General features: G+C 61.2%; 1 protein-coding gene and 1 long non-coding RNA gene across 2 annotated transcripts; both read left to right on the top strand.

Moving 5' to 3' along the window:
• Positions 1–1802: 1802 nt before the first annotated feature.
• Positions 1803–6338, top strand: ADPRHL1 (ADP-ribosylhydrolase like 1). Its single transcript, XM_069540016.1, has one exon. The coding sequence runs from the start codon at positions 1803–1805 to the stop codon at positions 5445–5447; it is 3645 nt and encodes a 1214-aa protein (XP_069396117.1). The 3' UTR covers positions 5448–6338.
• A 4560-nt stretch (positions 6339–10898) lies between these two features.
• On the top strand, positions 10899–12984 carry LOC132413510 (uncharacterized). The gene is made up of 3 exons (XR_009516748.1): positions 10899–11104; positions 11191–11429; positions 12191–12984. It is a non-coding gene; the product is annotated as an uncharacterized lncRNA (long non-coding RNA).
• The last annotated feature ends 5217 nt before the right edge of the window (positions 12985–18201 follow it).

The raw sequence follows: 18201 nt of genomic DNA, 5'->3' as shown, positions 1-18201 counted from the left end.
CTGTGTGCTCAGGCAGGGACCCCAGCAGGGGACACGAGACGCCCCGCGCGCAGGCTGCTCAGGCCCTGGGGTGGGAATGAGCTGGGACCAGTCGAGGACCAGTGCACCGGAGCCTGGCTGCCCAGCGAGCCCAGGGCACATCCCCCTCTGGCCGGGGCTCAGCACGGCCCGACCCCCTCAGATGCTCGGCGCGGCCCCAGATTCAGCGGTCATGTGTTTTCGGCTGTGGCCATCCCGCAGCCGTGCCGGCCCTGCCACCTCAGAGCTCAGTGGGTTCAGGTCTGGGTTTGTTTGCGGAGCCTCGACCACCACGTCAGGGTCAAACCCACGGTGGTCTGAGGCTGGAAAGTTCTCGCTCCATGCCGGCCGTTCTCAAAGTGGCTCCCAGGGCCAGTAGCTATGGCCACTCAGGGGACTTGCTGCAAATGCAGGTCTTGGGTCCCTGAGACGTCCGAGCTGGGGCTTCTGGTGGGGTCACCTCACTGGGCGCCCAGGTCCTCCGGCATCTGAGGATAATGGGAGCAGCTGCATTCTGCGTGGGTTCACTGCGTACGAGTGAATTCGGGGTTCTACGGAAAATTCTGCGGTTACATTCACTCCCCTTCGCTCCTTGAAAGGAGTAATTGTCCGTCCGGGATCCACTCCCAGGCAGTAGACGGGCGCCCGGCTCACCCAAGGGGCTCACCCGTCAGGGGGTGAGGCCAGCAGGGGCCCCATTGCTGTCCTCCCATCACGGAAGCGCTCCTAACGGCTCTTAAAAGAAGTTTGTGTGCAGCTTCCAGAAACAGAGCTCTCTCTCCTGCGAAGTACAGAAAGAAAAGTATGTTCGCACGTTCCCTTCCAGCCTGCTCTCGGTCTGTGTCTCCGCCGGCTGCATCCTGAGCACTTTCCTGCTGTAGATTGCCTTCCCTCAAACTCAGACGTGACGTTTCTTGAGGCCCCTGCCCCGTGTCCGGCACTTAGGATGTGTCCCGTTTTCAGTGTCACACGCAGCACACTAATCTTTGCTCTGCGACCTGATCGTCTCTTTGGGATGAACAGCAAGCCGTGCTGATGGCTGGGCTGCAATTCTGGGCACGTCTTTGCCAAACTACCGTCTGGAGAGGTGGAAGCCCCAGCTGGGAGGAGGCAGACGCGCCCTCAGGGGACAGCCTCTCGGCCTGGACCCGCTGGGCTGGGGCGAAGGGGTCTGGGGACAGGGCCGTGGACGGTGAGGGCTCAGGTCCCTCAGCCTTGGGGTTTCCCTGAGAGCATTCCCGAGGGGGCTCAGCAGGGCAGGTCCCGGCCGGTGCCCCCAGCCCTCTTCCCCTCTACGGGGCAGTGAAGCCCGCGCCCTCCTGCTCCGGGGGCCGCGCCCCAGCTCCCGCCCCACAGCTGAGTCTCCCGCTGCCTGACCCGCCCAGGGCCTGGGTGGGGACGGCGCCCTTGGGACTGAATCAGAATATAATGCAGTACAGTTAGAGGAAAGCAGAGAACACACAGAGAAGGTGAAGCCTTTATGCTTTTCTCCTAACTTATGCAAGAAAAACACGCCCACTACAAAAAAAAGAAAAATGTAAATACCTTATGCTCTCCAAAGCCCTGCAGAGGGTACAGTTCAGAAAACATGGCCAGTTAACAGAAAAGGAAATAGTGACCCAAAGTTCTAGGCGGTGGGCGACCCTGACTCTCCGAGGCTGCCACAGGGATACCCCAGAACCCAAGCCGCTTGGTGCCCAGGCTTCTGTTCCTGGACTTCTTGGGCTGTTTTAAATGGGATTGTCCCATAAGAAAGGTTCCAAGGAGCCGCCTTGGAAAAAACGATGATAAAATCTGTGACGATTCATTCTTTTCCCTACAGCCCCAGGAGCGGCGGGATTTGCAGCAAGGAGACGCCCATCGATGTCCAAGCCCTAAAGAAGAAGGTCAGCAGGGTGACGTGCGACCCCGCGGCCCGAGCCATCCTCAGCAGTTTGCTTCTCTACATCAGCGACCGCGAGGACGGGCCCCAGGGGCCTCCTCCCGCCAGGAGGGCAGAAGGCGGGCTGAGCAAGACCGGCCCGGCGCCGGAGCCCCAGGACGCCCCGCGGCGACCCACACGCTTCCAGCTCCTCAAGGCCAAGTTCATGGGCACCGGCCGGGAGCCGCGCCTCAAGAGGACCCGGGAGGTGGGGCGGCTGATCTTCAAGGACAGGCAGGGCCCCGGCAGGAGCCTGGTGACGGCCACTATCCACAAGCTCCTGGAGAAGACCAGGGAGGGAGCCGACCGCCCCGCACGGGGCCGGGAGCCGCTGGGTCGCGAGAGGCCCCGGGGGCTCCCCGCCGGGAGGGGCTCCGTGAAGAGCATCCTGAAGGTGTTCTTGGCCGCGGAGGAGAAGGAGGCCGCGGAGAAGCCTCCCGCGGAGCCGCCCAAAGCCGCCAGGGGCCCTCCACCGAAGGCGGGCGGCAGGCGGAGCGCCGCGCTGGCCAAGCTGCGGGAGACGTTTGAGCGGAGCGGCTGCCGCTGTGCGGAGACCGGCCTCCTGCCGCTGCGCGCGCAGGAGCACAGGACGAAGCGCCTGCCGCGGGGCCCGCTGCACCGGCCCGAGCGCCGCGTGCTCCGCTTGGCCACCTTGGCCAGCAGCTGCATCCGGGCGCCCCCCGCCCGCTTCCTGGCCGGCTCGGCCGAGCCCCTGCTGCCCTTCAGCGTCGCCACCGTCGTCTGCGGCCCCCGCAGCTGGATGTCCCACGGCGCCAGAGTCGCCCACGCGGATCTGCGCCGCGCGCCCAGAGCAGAAACGGGCACGGCCCCCCGCGCGCGAGAGACGCCCGGTGGGAGCCAAGCGCCAGGGTGGGGGCAGCCCTCCGCGCCCCGGGCGACCGCCCCCAGGGACGGCCCGGAAACACTGCTCCCAGGTACGGGGCCCGAGGGTGTCCCCAGGGCAGTCCCCTCTCCCGTCTCCCCCTGGCGTGAAGTCCTTCTTGGCTGCGAGCCCGAGCTGAGCCCACGGGGACCAGCCAGCCCGGGGGGCACGGCGACATTGAGAGGCGACAGGACGGGGGCTGCCCAGGGGAAGAGGGGAGCAAGGCTGGGCCCCCCGCCGGGGCTCGTGGGGGGCAGAGCAGGGGCTGCCCCTGAAGTCACCCTGACCGTCTGCAGTTCAGAGGATGAAACGGAAAGTATGACTGCAGACTCGGAGCCAGAGCCCCTCTTCGCTGTCCAGGAGAATTGCCCAGAAGAGAGAGCGCCAGGACAATTCCCTCCACTCGCGGCGCACGCAGCCCAGGCCGCGCAGCGCACACAGCCAGCCATGGAGCCTCCACAGGTCGCGGCCAGACTGCCGGCTGTCCACACGGTGCCGCCCCCTCCTGCCACCCTGCAGAGGGCAGCAGGCCCTGAAGACCAAGGCTGGCGTCTTCTGGGAGGAGAGGGTGTGACTGGAAATATAGGAGCTTCACCTCCCACTACGGCCGAGGGTGGAAGCAGGGGCGCCCCGTCGAGGGCAGGTCTGAGCCCGCCCACCCTGCCACAGCAGGGCCCAGGGGCACAGCCAACGCTCACAGCGCCCCCGCAGGATGCTGCCTGCCATGGTCCAGACGTCCCCGAGGCAGTTCCCACGACGAAACCGCAGAAAAGTTCCCCTGGAGGAAAGGAAACCAGACGCAGCCCTGGGACTTCACACAGGCTCCCGAAGCACCAGGACACCTGGGGAGAGGACGCTTCCCAGCTAAGTTCTAAGACGCCTCTGCTGCCAGGACGGGAGGAAAGGCCTGTTGATGACGCCAGCACCTCATCACAGCGGTCCGCGGCCTCGGAAAACCGATGGAGGGGACTTGCCGGCTGTGCCCCCGGCGGTCAGCAAGTGCTGGCGCCCAGGGTTCCCAGGAGGAGCGAGGTGAGTGTCTCCATGAGGCCAGAAGCACCGGCCCAGGACGGGAGGAGGCCTGAGAATCTGCCCTCGGTGGACAAGAGCCCCCCTCGTGAGCAGGAAGGACACAGGGGGCCCCCGTCGTCCCCGGAGCCAGCCCGGCCCCCGCTGACGGCTGAAGGGAGCGCCAGCCGTGATCCTGGTGAGAACAGAGCGAGCTCCTTAACTGAACGAACACAGCCGAGGAGTGTCAACGCCCCCGGGCGGGTGACGGCTGCAGGGGCCTCCAAAAGCCCCCCAGCCCCGGTGCCAGGTGACGCCCTGAGCCCCGGAAACAGGGCGGCCAAGGAGCAGGAGGAAAGGGGCGCCGCCCGGCCCGCAGGCCCAGGTCTCGCGGCCGAGGAGCCTGATCGCCAGCCCGGGGGCGGCAGCGTGTGCAGAGCCTCGGGGTCCCCACCCGCCCCGCCTCGGGAGGCCGCCGGCACCCAGACCCTGCCTGTCGAGCCCCGCGTGGCAGCTCCAGGTGAACTGGCCGCAGGAGAAAGGAAGGTGGCAGCTGGGGGCAGACTCTCAGGCGCTGTGTGGCAGAGCCCTCGGGGGGGCAGCCCAAAGCCCCCGACTCCAGCCCCAGATCTCCCGGTGCCACAGGGGAGCCACGTGGCGGGGACTCCAAGCCGCGCTTTGGGCACTGGGCCACCGCCTTCTGGGAGCCAGCAGGCCAAGGGCGGGACGTGCGTCTTCCCCGGGGAACAGCTTCCTCCCAGTGCTGGGCCTTCCCGCCAACCTCCCCCCACGTCCACAGCGGCGGATGGGCCAAGGGCGGACCGGGTGGCCCAGAAGCGCCTCGACCTCCAGGCCCCCAGGGAAGTCGCGGGCAGGGAGAGGGCCAGCCTGGGCGGAAGAAGTCACCGTGGGCAAGAGGAGGGGCCCCCAGGGGCTGCGAGGCTGGCCGGTCCTGGAAGGAAGGGAGAAGGCCTTCGAGGCGAGAAGGCCCACTCGAGTGGGGCCGAAGAGGCTGTGGACGGCGACCCGGCGGCCCCGGTGGAAGCTCCCGGCTGGCGCACTGGGAAGAGCCCAGAGTGGCCGCAGAGGCAGCAGGCGAGGCACACAGAGGGCCCTCCTCGGGGACATGGGGCCCCGGCTGCAAAGACCCCAGCTCCTCCCCACCCAGGGAGCCCGGCACACCCTGCCCAGGCCCAGGCTGGCAGGACGGCCCCCCCTGACTCGGCTCAGCCTGAGAGCAAGGCAGCAGAGGTGGCGCCCCCCGCAGGCAAAAATGAGGCGTCCCAGAGACCAGCAGCCTCCAGGGGTGGTCAGGGGGCTCGCGGAGAGCCATGCGGGCAGGGCGAGAGCCCGACGGCCCCCGGCCCCCGGCCAGCGCCAGGCTCTGCAGTGCCCTCGGCCGTGCTAGGGGGCTGCCACACGGCTCGCGCCCCCGCCCCGGGGGGGCCCCCGGACACCACCGGGGCGGGGAGGGGCACACAGGGACGTGGACGCGGCGGCAGGGGCGCACACCTGTCCAAGTACAGAGCCCAGAGCTTCAGCGACCAGAGGTCCTTCGAGCTGTCCTTTAGACCAGCCATCCTCAGGGCCAACGACACGTTCGCGCTTCCAAAGTGAGGCCCTCACGGGAGCCAGTGGCCCGAGGCCTCACTCCCTTTCCTTCCTCCCGGTGACCCTCGGCCCTGAGCGCCGGCGCCCGGTCTGCGGGGTCGTGTCCTCTGTCGTGAGTGGCCCTGGGAGGACGGGAGCCCTGCGGCCAGTACACTCCGCCCACACCTGGCGTCTTCACGGGCGTCAGGCTCACGCCCGTCTCTGCACAGGAAGTTCTGACCTTCGGGGCTGGACTTCCCGTGCATCTGTCCCGTCCCCTCCTGGGGCGTGGCCTTGGGTTTTGAGGGCACTCTGCCTCTTGCGGGGTCACCAGCAGGTGCTGACATGACCCCTCCTGGCTCAGACACGGCCAGGGTGGTGAGTGGCCCCGACTGGCCCTGCCGGTCCTGGAAAGAGTCAGAGGGCTTCGGTTTGACATGGCGACCACCGGGGGGCGGGGGGCTGCGTCCATGGCCCCACAGCCGCCTGACAGTCAGGGAGCCACTGGGATCCAGGTGTGGCCTCTCTGTCCACCCAAGCCTGGCCGGAGCCAGCGAACCAGGGGGAGTCGACTCCAGAGAACAGCGACCGTCAGAGCCGCGAAAAGGCTGTTTTCAGGTGCACGATTCCCAGGACGGTTTCATTAAGAAACTGGTGAGAAAAGTAACCCAGTCTCGTCTGACCCGCCATCATCACAGCAGCCTCCTCGGGGTCTGCAGGGCCTGCAAGGCCCTGGACGGGGCGCAGGTCGGTGACGGAGTGCACACTCCAGCCCCGCTGCCCTCCCGCACAGCGTCCGAGTGTTTCCCGCCAGAGACGTTGCTCAGTTGCAGCCCTTTCTGTCACTTAGACGATGCACTTTCTGTCTAGAATGTTTGAACACTGTACAGAAGGACAAGGACGGAAATAAAAACCACTGGTCGGTCATCACACTGCCTGGAGGTGATTTTGTCGCTGTCTTGCTGTTAGTTCTCCGAGCGGTTCCCTCAGCCTCTGTCCTGAGGCACAGACACAGGGTCACACCGTGTGCAGCTGAAACCTTAGGCGCAGCCACGAAGCAGACTGAAACCTGGCGTGGGGGGGGGGCTTAGGGGCCACGGGGGTCCAGGCCGCGCCGGGTGGGGCTCCCCCAGCGCCCAGGCTGCCGTTGATGCTTTTGATGACACCCCTCTGCGGAAAGCGCGCCCTGCTCTTGAGGCTCCGCGATGCTTGCGGCCCTCACAGCTGAGTGACTCCCGGGAGGATCCCTGCTCGTCCTGGAGCAGCTCCCCTGACGGGCGCCCACCCTCCCTTGCTCTCCAATTTGAAGGTTCACTTGCAGAGACAAGGCTTCTGACCTGAGCTTTGATAGGCACTGAGTAAGAACCGGCTCTGTCCCATCTCCTCCCAGGACAGGTCTGCCTAGGGTATGAACGGGCGTGGTGGCCCGAGTGGCCCTGAGCTCGGCAGGGGGCCAGGTGGAGGCAGGAGGTGTGCAGCCAGCTGTGCTCTGTCCAGGGAGGGGCTCACTCCTGCCGCCCCCCCTTCTCCAACCAGGCCATTAACTTAACATCCAGCAGACTGGAAACGTCCTCAGCGTCAACACTGGGCACGTTTGAGGGTCGCAGCTCCAGGGGGCCTCCCTCGGTCACCCCTCCAGGTATGCGTCCCCCCCTCTATAGAGCAGGCAGTGCTCGGGGCCCAGCCAGGGGTGTCTGCAGCATGACAGTTACCTGCACCCACAGTGCTGCCCCGTGTCCAGTGTCTGGGCAACTGGATGAGGACCCCAACTTCTGGGATGGGGACTCTGGGGTGGGCGTCTCACCTGCTGAGTTTCACTCCCACCAGTTGAGAGCTGGAGTGGACAGGACCGAGGTCTCTGGCTCTGGGGCCGGTCCACCTCCAGGAGGGTGGTCAGCACGTGGGCTGCGGGGGTCCAGGCTGCCCCCACCCCAGGAGTCTCGGGAAGCCTACACCAGGCTTGGGGTCGGCCCCCTGGAGCTGCAGAACCCAGGAGGCTCCTTGGACAAAGCACAGGGAAGGGTCCCAGCAGAGGCCCGGACCCTGGGCCTTTTCCGTCGTCCCTCGGCCACACCTGCTCACAGCCGGCATCTCTGCTGGAGCTGGAGTTTCCCTTCCCGCTACCTACTGCACCTGGCGGCCCCATCTGGTTTATTCTTTTTATTTATTTCTACTTCGTTCCACAAAGTATTTGAGGCAATGTTTGGCAAAGAACGTGATGACAGATGGAGGAGATAAAAGTGCTATATTCGCTGGGTGTTCCCTTTTTAAATAGACCAGAACGTCCACGGGAGATGCAGCCGGTGGTCTCACAAGTGGTGGAAACATGACCAGAATCCACCCGGGTCGCAGCCTCGGAAAAGGTGTACATGGAGCTCCCCTCGACGTTGGCAGGCACAGGGCGAGTCTGCAGCCCCAGGGGCCAGGTTCCATGATCGCGGCTGCAGGTTACACTGCCCTCCGCTTGCCCACGCCTGGCGACCCCACAGGAAAGAACCGAGAGCGATTTTTCCTGAGGATTTACTGGGAGGTCAGCGGGCATCACATTGTCCTAGACCGTAAAGTCGGAGAGTGACAGTCTTCTCTACAAAAGAAAGACGCTCGAGCGCCCCGGGTTGAAACAACTGTTGCAGAAGTGGGTGGGCTGATGTTTATATCAGCATCTTAGTGGACGTTCACTTTCGCGTATTGGAGTAGCTCGTTGACCTTCACCTCGATTCAGTGCTTTACAGCTCCGACTGTTTACAGAGCCGTCCGCGAGCCCCGCCTGTACACACGTGCAGCTCACAGAGGAGACACCATCGCCGGAATCACAAGAGTGCGTTTTATTTCAGACGCTCCATCGGGAACAGCATCGTTCGGAAGTTTACAAACTCAGCGTCACTTCTTATTTTTGTAATGAGGGCGTCTTTGCCATTTGGTCATGATCTTTTAATTGTTTGATTACGTATAAACCCTGGGCTGTTGATTCAGTGTTCCTTGTTTTATCCTCCTGTGTGTGCAAATAACTCTAAAATGATTCATTAGACAAAAATTACTAAATATATTTTGTGGTATTCTCTCCTTTGAGAATTCAGCTGGAAATAATTTCAAGATAGGAAGTAGAATGTGATGCTCATCGCACACCTCGTCCTTGCCTCTTTGAGGGCTGCACGAAGGGGGCAGGATTTCCCGTCAGGAAGCAGCCGTAGGGCCAGGAGCTGCGTGCGGCGAGATTCGGTCAGAGGCCTGCGGGGAGAGCCCCTTGGGTGGGCTTGGGGCGAAGCCAGCGGCCTCCCAGGACGCGTAGGTGCCCGGTGGGTGGGAGCAGAGCTCCCCGGGGAGACGCGGGGCCGCCACGCGGACAGGAGGCCGGGGGCATGGGAGGCAGGGCCCCAGCACGGCCACCCCCGGTGCCCGCTGCCCCCAGGACGTCCAGGGAAGCTGCCGCGCCTGCAGCAGGGCCTGAGCATCCGGGGAGGCGAGCGCCTTGGCCTCGGGTAAGGGCAAGGAGGCCGCCGGCGGGGGAGCCACGCCCCCCAGAGCAGCGCCGCTCGTGGGGGCGGGGCTGGGGCGGTCCAGGCTCCTCTCCTCCCGACACGCTGCTTGGCGCACGGAGACCCAGGAGATGAGGTCACCGTGTCCCCTCCTTCTGCCCAGGAAGGACTTCTCAGAAGAGCAGAAGGGCCGATCCCGAGCCCACAGCCGTGTGTTTCCTTTACTGCGAGGACTGGTCGGGCTCAGGTGGGCGCCGCTGGATACGGGTTTGTGGATCCCCCTTCGACCTGTGAAAGCATCGGGCATTTTCCCCAAGAGAACTAAGAGCCTAAGGAAATGGCCTTTTCTTATGTCGACAAAAAACCTATTCAGTTATTGATCCAAGAAAGAAATGGAAAATTCTGTGGGAGCCAACCCAGGGGAGAGTCTCAGAAAATTCTAAAGACTGTTTCACCCGTTCGAGGTCAAAGCACAGTTAGGTTCGTTTTTGAGACGAAGGGTTAGAGTCGAATGACATACTGACGGTTCACACAGTCCAGGTCTGCACGTCCAAAGTGAGTAGTGGGTTATTGTGGCCCCGCACAGTCAAGAGGGAAGGTTCTCTCCTAGGAGGTCTGGTCAATGCAGACGCACAGCACAGACTGAAGAGGAGGGAGGAGGCCCAAACGGGCAAAGAAAAATGTTATCTTTAAAGTTTTCTTGTCTTGCCATAAAATATGAATTCTATTATATTTCATCACTTCTCACAACACTCTGACAGCGGACGTGCCCCCTGTTTCCCTGGACACCAGCCGGGTCCTACGACTGTAGGACCAGTTCAGTTCGGACACACCATCCACCCCACAGATACAGGCTCAGCCCCAATCGCAGTGGTGGGTCCCCAGGTCGCCCCCACTTCTATCTCATGTGGCTATAAATCGGGGTTCCCACAACCCCTCCTCGGGTTTGATAATTTGCTATAACTGCTCCCAGCACTCAGAGAAACACGTCCCTACTGCTACCAGCTTATTACAAAGCTTACAGATGAACAGCTGGGTGAAGAGGTCTGTAGAGTGAGGTCCCGACAGGTCCTGACACGGGGGCTTCTGTCCCTACGGGGCTGGGGTGCGCCACCCTCGGGCACCCCGATGTGTCCACCAACCCAGACGCTCACTAAACCCTGTGTCTAGGGTTTCATGGCGAGTCCCTTACCAGGCAGGGCTGATTAAATCACTGGCCATTGTGGTTAACTCAGCCTCCAGCTTCCCCCCGCTCCCCGGGGTCGGCGCTGAAGCTAAAGGTTCCAACGCCCTGATGAAAGAAACGTTCACATGCCAGGCATGGGGAGGTCATCCTGGCTTAGCTGTGAGTTAACGCGAATTTTATGCAACTAAAGTAGCCTGGTTTTGGCCTATCAAACATACATTGTACATTTGTTTAATTATTAGAGAAAAGGGCACAGTGACCGGAAGTCAGGAATGTCCACGTTAAAAATAAAGATGAAATGCCTCCCTTCCCGGTCCTCCTTGGAGGGTGAGTCCCTTCCCAGGTGCCAAGGCCACGCTGACTTGATGTGCACGTGCTGGTCTGTTGTTTCGGGTTTTTCCAGACGTGAAGGAAGGGATCCCTGACTTGTTTGATGTCCTTTGTCCGGACAAGACATAAAACCGCGCTGGCAGCCCTGCGTCTCCGGAGCAGATCCTCAGAGTAACCTGCGAAGCGGTGTTCTGGGCCACAGTCCTCAGCTTGGCTCGCGGGAAACTCTCTTCTGTTCCTCTTACAGATTGTGTGTTGGTTATTTTCGACACCGCTGACCACGGGGTTGGTCTCCCTGGCAATCAGCCCTCAGCTCCCAAGTTGCCGCCTCGAGGTCCAAAGGGGCTTCTCACGAACAACAAGAGCAAAGTCCGAGGGTTGTGGGCGCTCAGAGCCAGGAACCCGGACCAAATACGCGTGTGTCGCGGGCCATGTGGGGTCGTGTTGACAGGCAAGGGCCCGCCCTGGGGACTGCTCCACGGCGAGTCAACCTGCAGGAAGTGTGGACCTGCCAGGAACCCACAGCCAGAGGAGAATTTTAAACCTTTCAGAAACAAGGCTGAAGAAATCAGCCGACCAATGCTGTTCCCGTGCTCGCCCCGAGGGTGGATGACAGCAAGTAATGAAATAAGCAAGTCCTGACGCCTGTGGGCGCTGGCGGCTGCAGCAGCGGCGACAATAGAGAATTGCAGGTACTTTTCTTGTTCTCGTTTTTATGTGTCACTGTTTCCTAAGTTAATCTAAACGCATCTGAGACACTTTTATTCCTGTTTCCAAGCGCCAGGGGACAGGGGAGGAGCTGCCCTGCTCGAGTCCTGGGAACCTGGCCCCAGTTCCCACACATCCGGGCCGCGTTTGCCCGTCCCCGAGTCGCGAGGCCGAGGTCACCGGCTGGAGGGCTCCAAGCCGTTTGGGCACAGACTCGCTCAGTCCTGGGAGAGACGGCCGGCGTCACCGGGGCCACCAGAGGGCACTGCGGGCCCGGGAACCCGGCGCCGGGATCTGCGCGTGCCCGAGGTGTGCAGACCCGGGCCGGGAGAACTGGGATGGGCGCGTGGCTCAGCTGCTCATCACGCCGAGGCACCCCCCGTGTGCCAGGCGGGAACGCGGGGCCCCCAGCCTTCCCGCACCAGGACCCGGGCCCGACCCTCCCCTCGGAACCAGGATCGGCTCCCGCCTGGGCAGGGTCCTCTCCTGGGTGGCCGCGGGGCGGGGGCGCGGGCGCGGGCGGGGCTGGAGGGTGCGCACAGGGAGGCGGAGCCGGGGGCGTACAAGGCCGCCTCGGCCGTCTCCACCCCAAAGGGAGCGTCGCGGCACCTGCCCCTCCACAGGTAGCACGGAGTTACTGCTCCCCTTTCAGTCACTGTGGATTCGATTCTTGTCCTTAATCGTCACGTAGCTGAACCGTGCAGGATGAACTCTCGGGTGGGGTCCTGTTATCGAGCACCATGTGTTCAACTGCAGGTTTCAACTAAGGCACAAGGGAAGCAGCTTGCCTAGCAACATGTATTCCTGCTCTTAGAGGTGGTAGAAAGGGCAGGACTGGGTCACCGAGTGAGGGTGGGTTGAGGATTCAAGGAAGGCTCCAAGGTTACGTGGAACGAGAGCCTCAAAGAGTGTGTGTGTGCGCGCGCGGTGTGTGTGCACACGTGTGTGCGCGCGCGGTGTGTGTGTGTACATGTGTGCACTGTACTGTGGGGTGTGCACACGTGTATAGGTGTGTGTGTACATACGTACATGTGTGTGCACGCGTGCGTGCTGTTCTATTGCCTACACAGGTTAGAAGGTCTGGAAGGAGATGCGCACAAGAGTGTAACCCGTCGGAGCCCCTGGAAAGCAGGAGTAAGACAGCGTTGTAGAAAACGCAGGACCAGAGCCCACAAAGGGCTGGGGTCTGGGCGTCGGCAGGTATTGGAAGAAGGAAGGTGGTCTCAGAGCTACCGGAAGCTTTAGGCAGAGGCATCGCTCCCCTTGGACCGCGAGTCTGTGCTCCCCAGTGGGGCCGCCTCCACCCAAATCCCCAAGCGGCACGCCAGCCTCACAACAAAATGAACAACCAAGCGTCTTCTAGCCCAGAAAACCTGTCCAGAAAGGCGGAAGGCAAAGAAAACAGTTCTCCCCTCCAACGAGCTTTGGGCAGAACGTACACCTCCCTGTAATCCACTGAGCTCTGGGAAGCAGACCCCAGACGGCACCCTCGACGCGTGGCAGGAGAAGTGAAACTCCTGCCTTCTCCACAAGAGGAAGTGGCATCGCGCAAACCTGCTCCTGGCTGACGTTCCCCAGAGGGGACTGTCCTCCACATCCACACTTCAGAGACCGCCGGCCGCAGCCCAAGAAAGGCGTTGCGGGTGCAAACCTGCCTGGAGGCTTTAGAGTTTTAATCACATCAAAGAGGGAAGGGGCGCACCCTCTTTGCACTAGGGAAATTTTATCTCATTTATTTTTTATTTAAAAAATTTATTTTAGGGCTTCCCTGGTGGCGCAGTGGTTGAGAGTCTGCCTGCTGATGCAGGGGACGCAGGTTCCTGCCCCGGTCCGGGAGGATCCCACATGCCGCGGAGCGGCTGGGCCCGTGAGCCATGGCCGCTGAGCCTGCGCGTCCGGAGCCTGTGCTCCGCAACGGGAGAGGCCGCAACAGTGAGAGGCCCGTGTACCACCAAAAAAAAAAAAAATTATTTTATTGAAGCATAGTTGATTTACAATGTTGTATTAATTTCTGCTGTACAGCAAAGTGTTTCATGTACACACACACACACACACACACACACACACACACACACATTCTTTTTCATATTCTTTTCCATTGTGGTTTATCCCAGGATATTGAATAGAGCTCCCTGGGCTCTACAGTAGGACCATATTGTTTATCCATCCTATACATACTAGTTTGCATCTGCTCATCCCAAACTCCCAGTCCATCCCTCCCCCACAGGGAAAATGTTAAATTAAAATTTGTGGTTTAGATCTGCATTCACCTTACAGTGATCACAGTGTCTTGGATGAACCTGGGTGAGCGACGCTCCGCACACAGAGATCCCTCAGCAGTCTGCTCATGCTTGAATAGGATCAAACATGACACCATTCCGGGTCTGGCCTCCGGTATTTACCTTAAAGTTAATATTGTAAAGAGCGGCCTCCTAGGGTGGGCTGTTGACGGGCATCTTTGTATATTCAGAACATTTCCCACGGTCTCGAGATCCTACGCCTCACCACTTCCTGACCTGGGCAGTCCTGAGACCTCACCCTGAGCCCCGGTTGCAGAGCAGAATGGAACCCGCCTTGCATCGAAGGCGGAGGTGCTGTCAACTCTGTGGGCGACAGAAGCTGTGCTCAGACTGTCAGAAACAAAGGACGCGATTGTTCTTCCTGGGAGGACAGCCTCGAGAAAAATTCTCAAGGGGAAAAGATCTCCCTACCTCTTGTTCAAAGGAAAGCAGGTCACAGTTTCATAGGATTTCGGGACAGCGTTGCCAGCTGGAACGCCGGTCACAACTGAAGTGCAGACACACGTGAACACTTACACGTAAGTGTAAGCATGTCCCACACCGGGTGCCCCGAGTGTGTATGTTATTTGCGGAATCTGTCAGCCCTGTTTCGGGCGGAAGTGAAGTGGGTTTCTCTGGATGTGTAACCTTTGGAACGTTTTCTCTTTATTTTATTCTCTTAAATCCCAAAGTGGAGAGTGCTGTTATTTTTCAAGACTAGAAATATTTTTGAACGTGACCATATTTGGAGACGGGGCCTTTAAAGAGGTGACTGAGGTCAGATGAGGTCACTAGGGTGGCCCTAATCCCACATGTCCTAATAAGAAGAGGAGATCAGGACACAGACACGCACAGGGGATGACCACGTGGGGACACAGGGAGGAGACGGCCGAGTACGGCCCAGACATAGGAGAATCTGTCGCCACTGTGGCCTTGGGCCTCCAGCCTCCAGGACGGGGAGAAATAAACTTCTGTTGTTTCAGCCACCAGCTGGTGCTGGGAGGTGGGGCTTCTGTTACAGAGGAAGGGGACACCTGCCCAGCCTGGCATCCTCCAGTCCTTCTGCCTGTCTGCCTGTCAGTCCCCTCAGGACAGGCTCCCAGCTGCCCCCGGGGGCCTCCTGCCCCTGCTGTCTGTCCCGTGTCACGGCGTCTCCTAGGAAACCTTGTTGTGGGGAATTCACTGGCCGTCCAGTGGTTGGGACTTTGTGCCGTCACGGTGAGGGCCCAGGTTTGATCCCTGGTCGGGGAACAAGACGCCACAAGCCACACGGCGCGGCCGGAAAAACAAACACAGGAACTTATTGTGGCCTCTGTACACGCCCGGTGGCTTCACAGCCCTTGTTCCGCAAGAGGCTCATTTCATCTCATGATAAAAATGTGTCTTATTTACAGGTTACACTCTCATAAAACTGTCTCCTGAAGCAGACCATAAGCTTCCTCCGATCCCAGAGCCTGCAAAGCGCCTGACGCTTGAAGTCGGTATTCAAGGAGTGGGGAGGCCAGACACACAGCAGGCGTGTGAGGACAAGCGGCCCTGACTGCCTTCGTGCTCTAGAACCACGCCCTCCCCACGGGGTAATCCGTAATCACCCCGCCCCGAGCGGGAGACTTTGGTCCTGCCGTCTCCCTAGACCTGTTTTCTTCTTCAAAGGACAGGGATGTGACTTCCTGCGGGGCACACGGGGCCCCCGGGGGTGGGGGTCCTCTCAGCACTGGCCAGCAACCCCAGCACCAGCTGAGCCCGAGGTTTTCTCCCTGAGCCCTTCTGTGCACTAGGTGACACAGCCCGGCCAGGGTCACCCACCTAAGGGGCGAGCCTCCAGGACCCGAGTGCCCACCCCTGCAGCCACGGGGAGGCCCACATAGGGTGATCATGTGGCCTGGTGTTCCTGGGACTGTCTGGTGCCAGCTGTGGTCCCTGCTTGGACCTCACCCAAAGGGATAAGGAAAGGGCAGGAGGGATGGAAGGGACATGATGATGAAACCGCCCTGAGCCCCAGGCCTCCTGCACTCGCTGCTGGCCTGCGTGGGAGACGTGGGCATCTGGCGGGGTCACTAGAAACCTCAAGACCTCCCCACGTGGGTCATTTCTATGCCCCGCCCCCCCAGGTCCTTAATTGTGTACCCATGACTCTGCACGTGGCCCTGCTTGCTTTCCGGGAAGGGTAGGAGCCGTGTAGGAGTGGATGGCCTTGTGAGGACCCTCTGAGCACATTAATCCCGCTGTGCCCGTGGTGGCCTCTGACCAGGAGCCCAGGCGGCGCACAGCGGGCGGACTGTGCGCCATTTAAAACTAATTATCGGGCTTCCCTCGTGGTGCAGTGGTTGAGAGTCCACCTGCCGATGCAGGGGACACGGGTTCGTGCCCCGGTCCGGGAGGATCCCACATGCCGCGGAGCGGCTGGGCCCATGAGCCATGGCCGCTGAGCCTGCACGTCCGGAGCCTGTGCTCCGCAACGGGAGAGGCCACAGCAGTGAGAGGCCCGCACACCGCAAAAACAAAACAAAACAAAACCAAACAAACAAACTGGGCTTAGTACTTTACTGGAAATGGTGTGAGCAGTGCTGCTGCAATTCGGACCGTCCATCCGACTTCCCCGTGGCGAGGTCGCAGTGCCTGGAGGCCGGCCCACCCTGACCCTCAGTGACCACCAGGTTTGGATGTTGTTACCATGGTCCTTTCATTACCCTCAGGTCTTCACAGTGATAGATGACGTTGCCTGGACTTTGCATTAGTCTTAGGGGGGACCGGCACCCCCAGAACTTGAGTTCTGACGGCACGTCTTACTTCAAACGGCAGCAGCTCTTACAATCAGGCGACAAGAACGGGGAGTCCCTGCAGGAGGAGGGGCGTCCGATGGGTGCTGAGTGGACACTGGGCTGGGGGTGGCCAGCCTCCCCCGAGGAGCCGGGAACCCTGGGCGGGTAGCTTTAGGGCTGCAGAGCAGGCTCCTCTAGCGGCCTGACGGGGGGCAGCGGGGCACCAGGAGCGGCGGCACCCCAGCCCGGGCATGCCCTCGCCCCGAGGGGCCGTGCCCAATTTGGTTCCCTTCCTCTGGGTGTGCCCTGCCTGTGTGGACACGCACAGGCTGTGGGGGAAGGGCATCTGGCCGGTGAGGGTGCCCGGGACGCTCAGGGCACCGGGCGTCTGGAGGTGGATGGAGGGGCACCGAGGACACAGGGGTCCGGCTGCCTCTTGCTCCCAGGTGGGGGGCTTGGCAGACGCTGCGAGGCGGGGGCCAGCAGCCTTCAAACCGCCCTCTGGCTGCGGACCCTCCTGGCCACCTCGGACACGGGTGCTTTCTCCCCGGATCGTCACTTCCACTTTCCTGGAGGGCGGCCCCCTCTTATCTAACGCTCGCCCTCGTTTCATGTGGCCCCAAATGCCCTCGGTCGGGGGTACGGCTAGCACACTCAAGTCCAAGTGCCCGTATCCGTGCTCTGTGTTTCCTGTTGGGGCCGGGACCAGGGAGCAGTGAGGACACAGTGGGAGACGGAGGCTGGAAAGCGCCTGAGAAGGGCAGGAGTTAGGAAACGAGGCCGAGGGGGAGCAGGAAGTACCCGCCAGGCCCGCCAGGCCAGGGGAGCTGCTGGGCTGGGCCAGCGGGGCTGCGCGCTGGGCTACTCTGGGGCACGAGAGGAGTGAGGGCAGCCGTACCGGACATGCTCTTGGAGACAGGGAGTAGGAAATGTGGTTTGGGCCCCAGAGAAAGGCCGGAACGGGTGGGGAATTCAGGGAGTCACTTGCCGAAACTGGGAGCAGCCCCGTCCAGGGTGGCAGAGGCGGCTGCCAGGGAAAGGGGCGGGGCAGAGACAGGAGGGCGGGGCGCCGGGGGCGGGGCAGGGCTGGTGCTTGATGATTTGTAAGACCGGCACCGCGTGGGCACCGCGTGGGCCGAGGGGCACCCCTGCGCTGGTGGGAGGGTAAGTCACCCTGCCTGCGGACTGGAGTCTGCAGAAGGAGGCGCCCTGTTGGCGGGAGGGCCAAGGAGGTGGGTGTTGAAAGGGATACTGTGAACTGAGCCGAGGGCTTGGAAAGTCTCCCCAGAACCAGCAAATGGGGGGCATTTGGGCTCATGTTCAGTGGAACACTAATTTCCTACAGACTTCCATGGAAATGGACAGACAGACGTCCCCAGCTTAGGGACAGGTATGTTCCTCAAATTACTTTCCAGGCTCCTTGCTTAGCCCTCAGATGGAATGTTCCGGAAAAACCAGTGTTAAGGGCCAGCCAGGCTGGTTCACAACAGCCCAGGTAGATTTGCAGCGGATGCTGGCAATCCCGTTTCCACCACGCCCAGCCTCGGCTTATAGGCACTTGTCACGAGAAAGTACATCTAGATCCCCAGTAAGACACTGTCTCCGAAGTTGCCAGGCCCTGGTGGAGTGGGCCCTGCACAGCTAGGTGGCCACGCGACGTGTGCAGAGATGGTGTCTTTTCTGATTTGCCTGATCTGCCTACGGTCTGAACCCGCTTCTTAAAAAGGACCCTTGGCACGTGGAGGGCTGAGGCTAAAAAAGTGCTGTAAATCTTCAATTTAAAGCATCTTAAACCCCCTTTCACCTCACCACGTTTCCAAGGCAAATTCAAAATGACAGTTTGGGCAAATCCTCGATGGCCTCCCAAATACGAAAAGCGGTTTAGATATGGTTTTCACGCCACGATATGGAAATGTGGGGACAGTGCAGTGGTGAACAGGGACCGAGAAAGATGCTGTCCTAAACCAGGGCTGTCCTGCAGTATCAAGGGGAGCAGTGGACACTCAACATGGTAACCACGGTGCTCACATCTGCTGGTGT

The sequence above is a fragment of the Delphinus delphis genome, chromosome 18 (genome assembly GCF_949987515.2).
Source record: "Delphinus delphis chromosome 18, mDelDel1.2, whole genome shotgun sequence".
In the NCBI taxonomy this organism is placed as follows: domain Eukaryota; kingdom Metazoa; phylum Chordata; class Mammalia; order Artiodactyla; family Delphinidae; genus Delphinus; species Delphinus delphis.
This window is presented reverse-complemented; position numbering and strand designations above follow the sequence as displayed.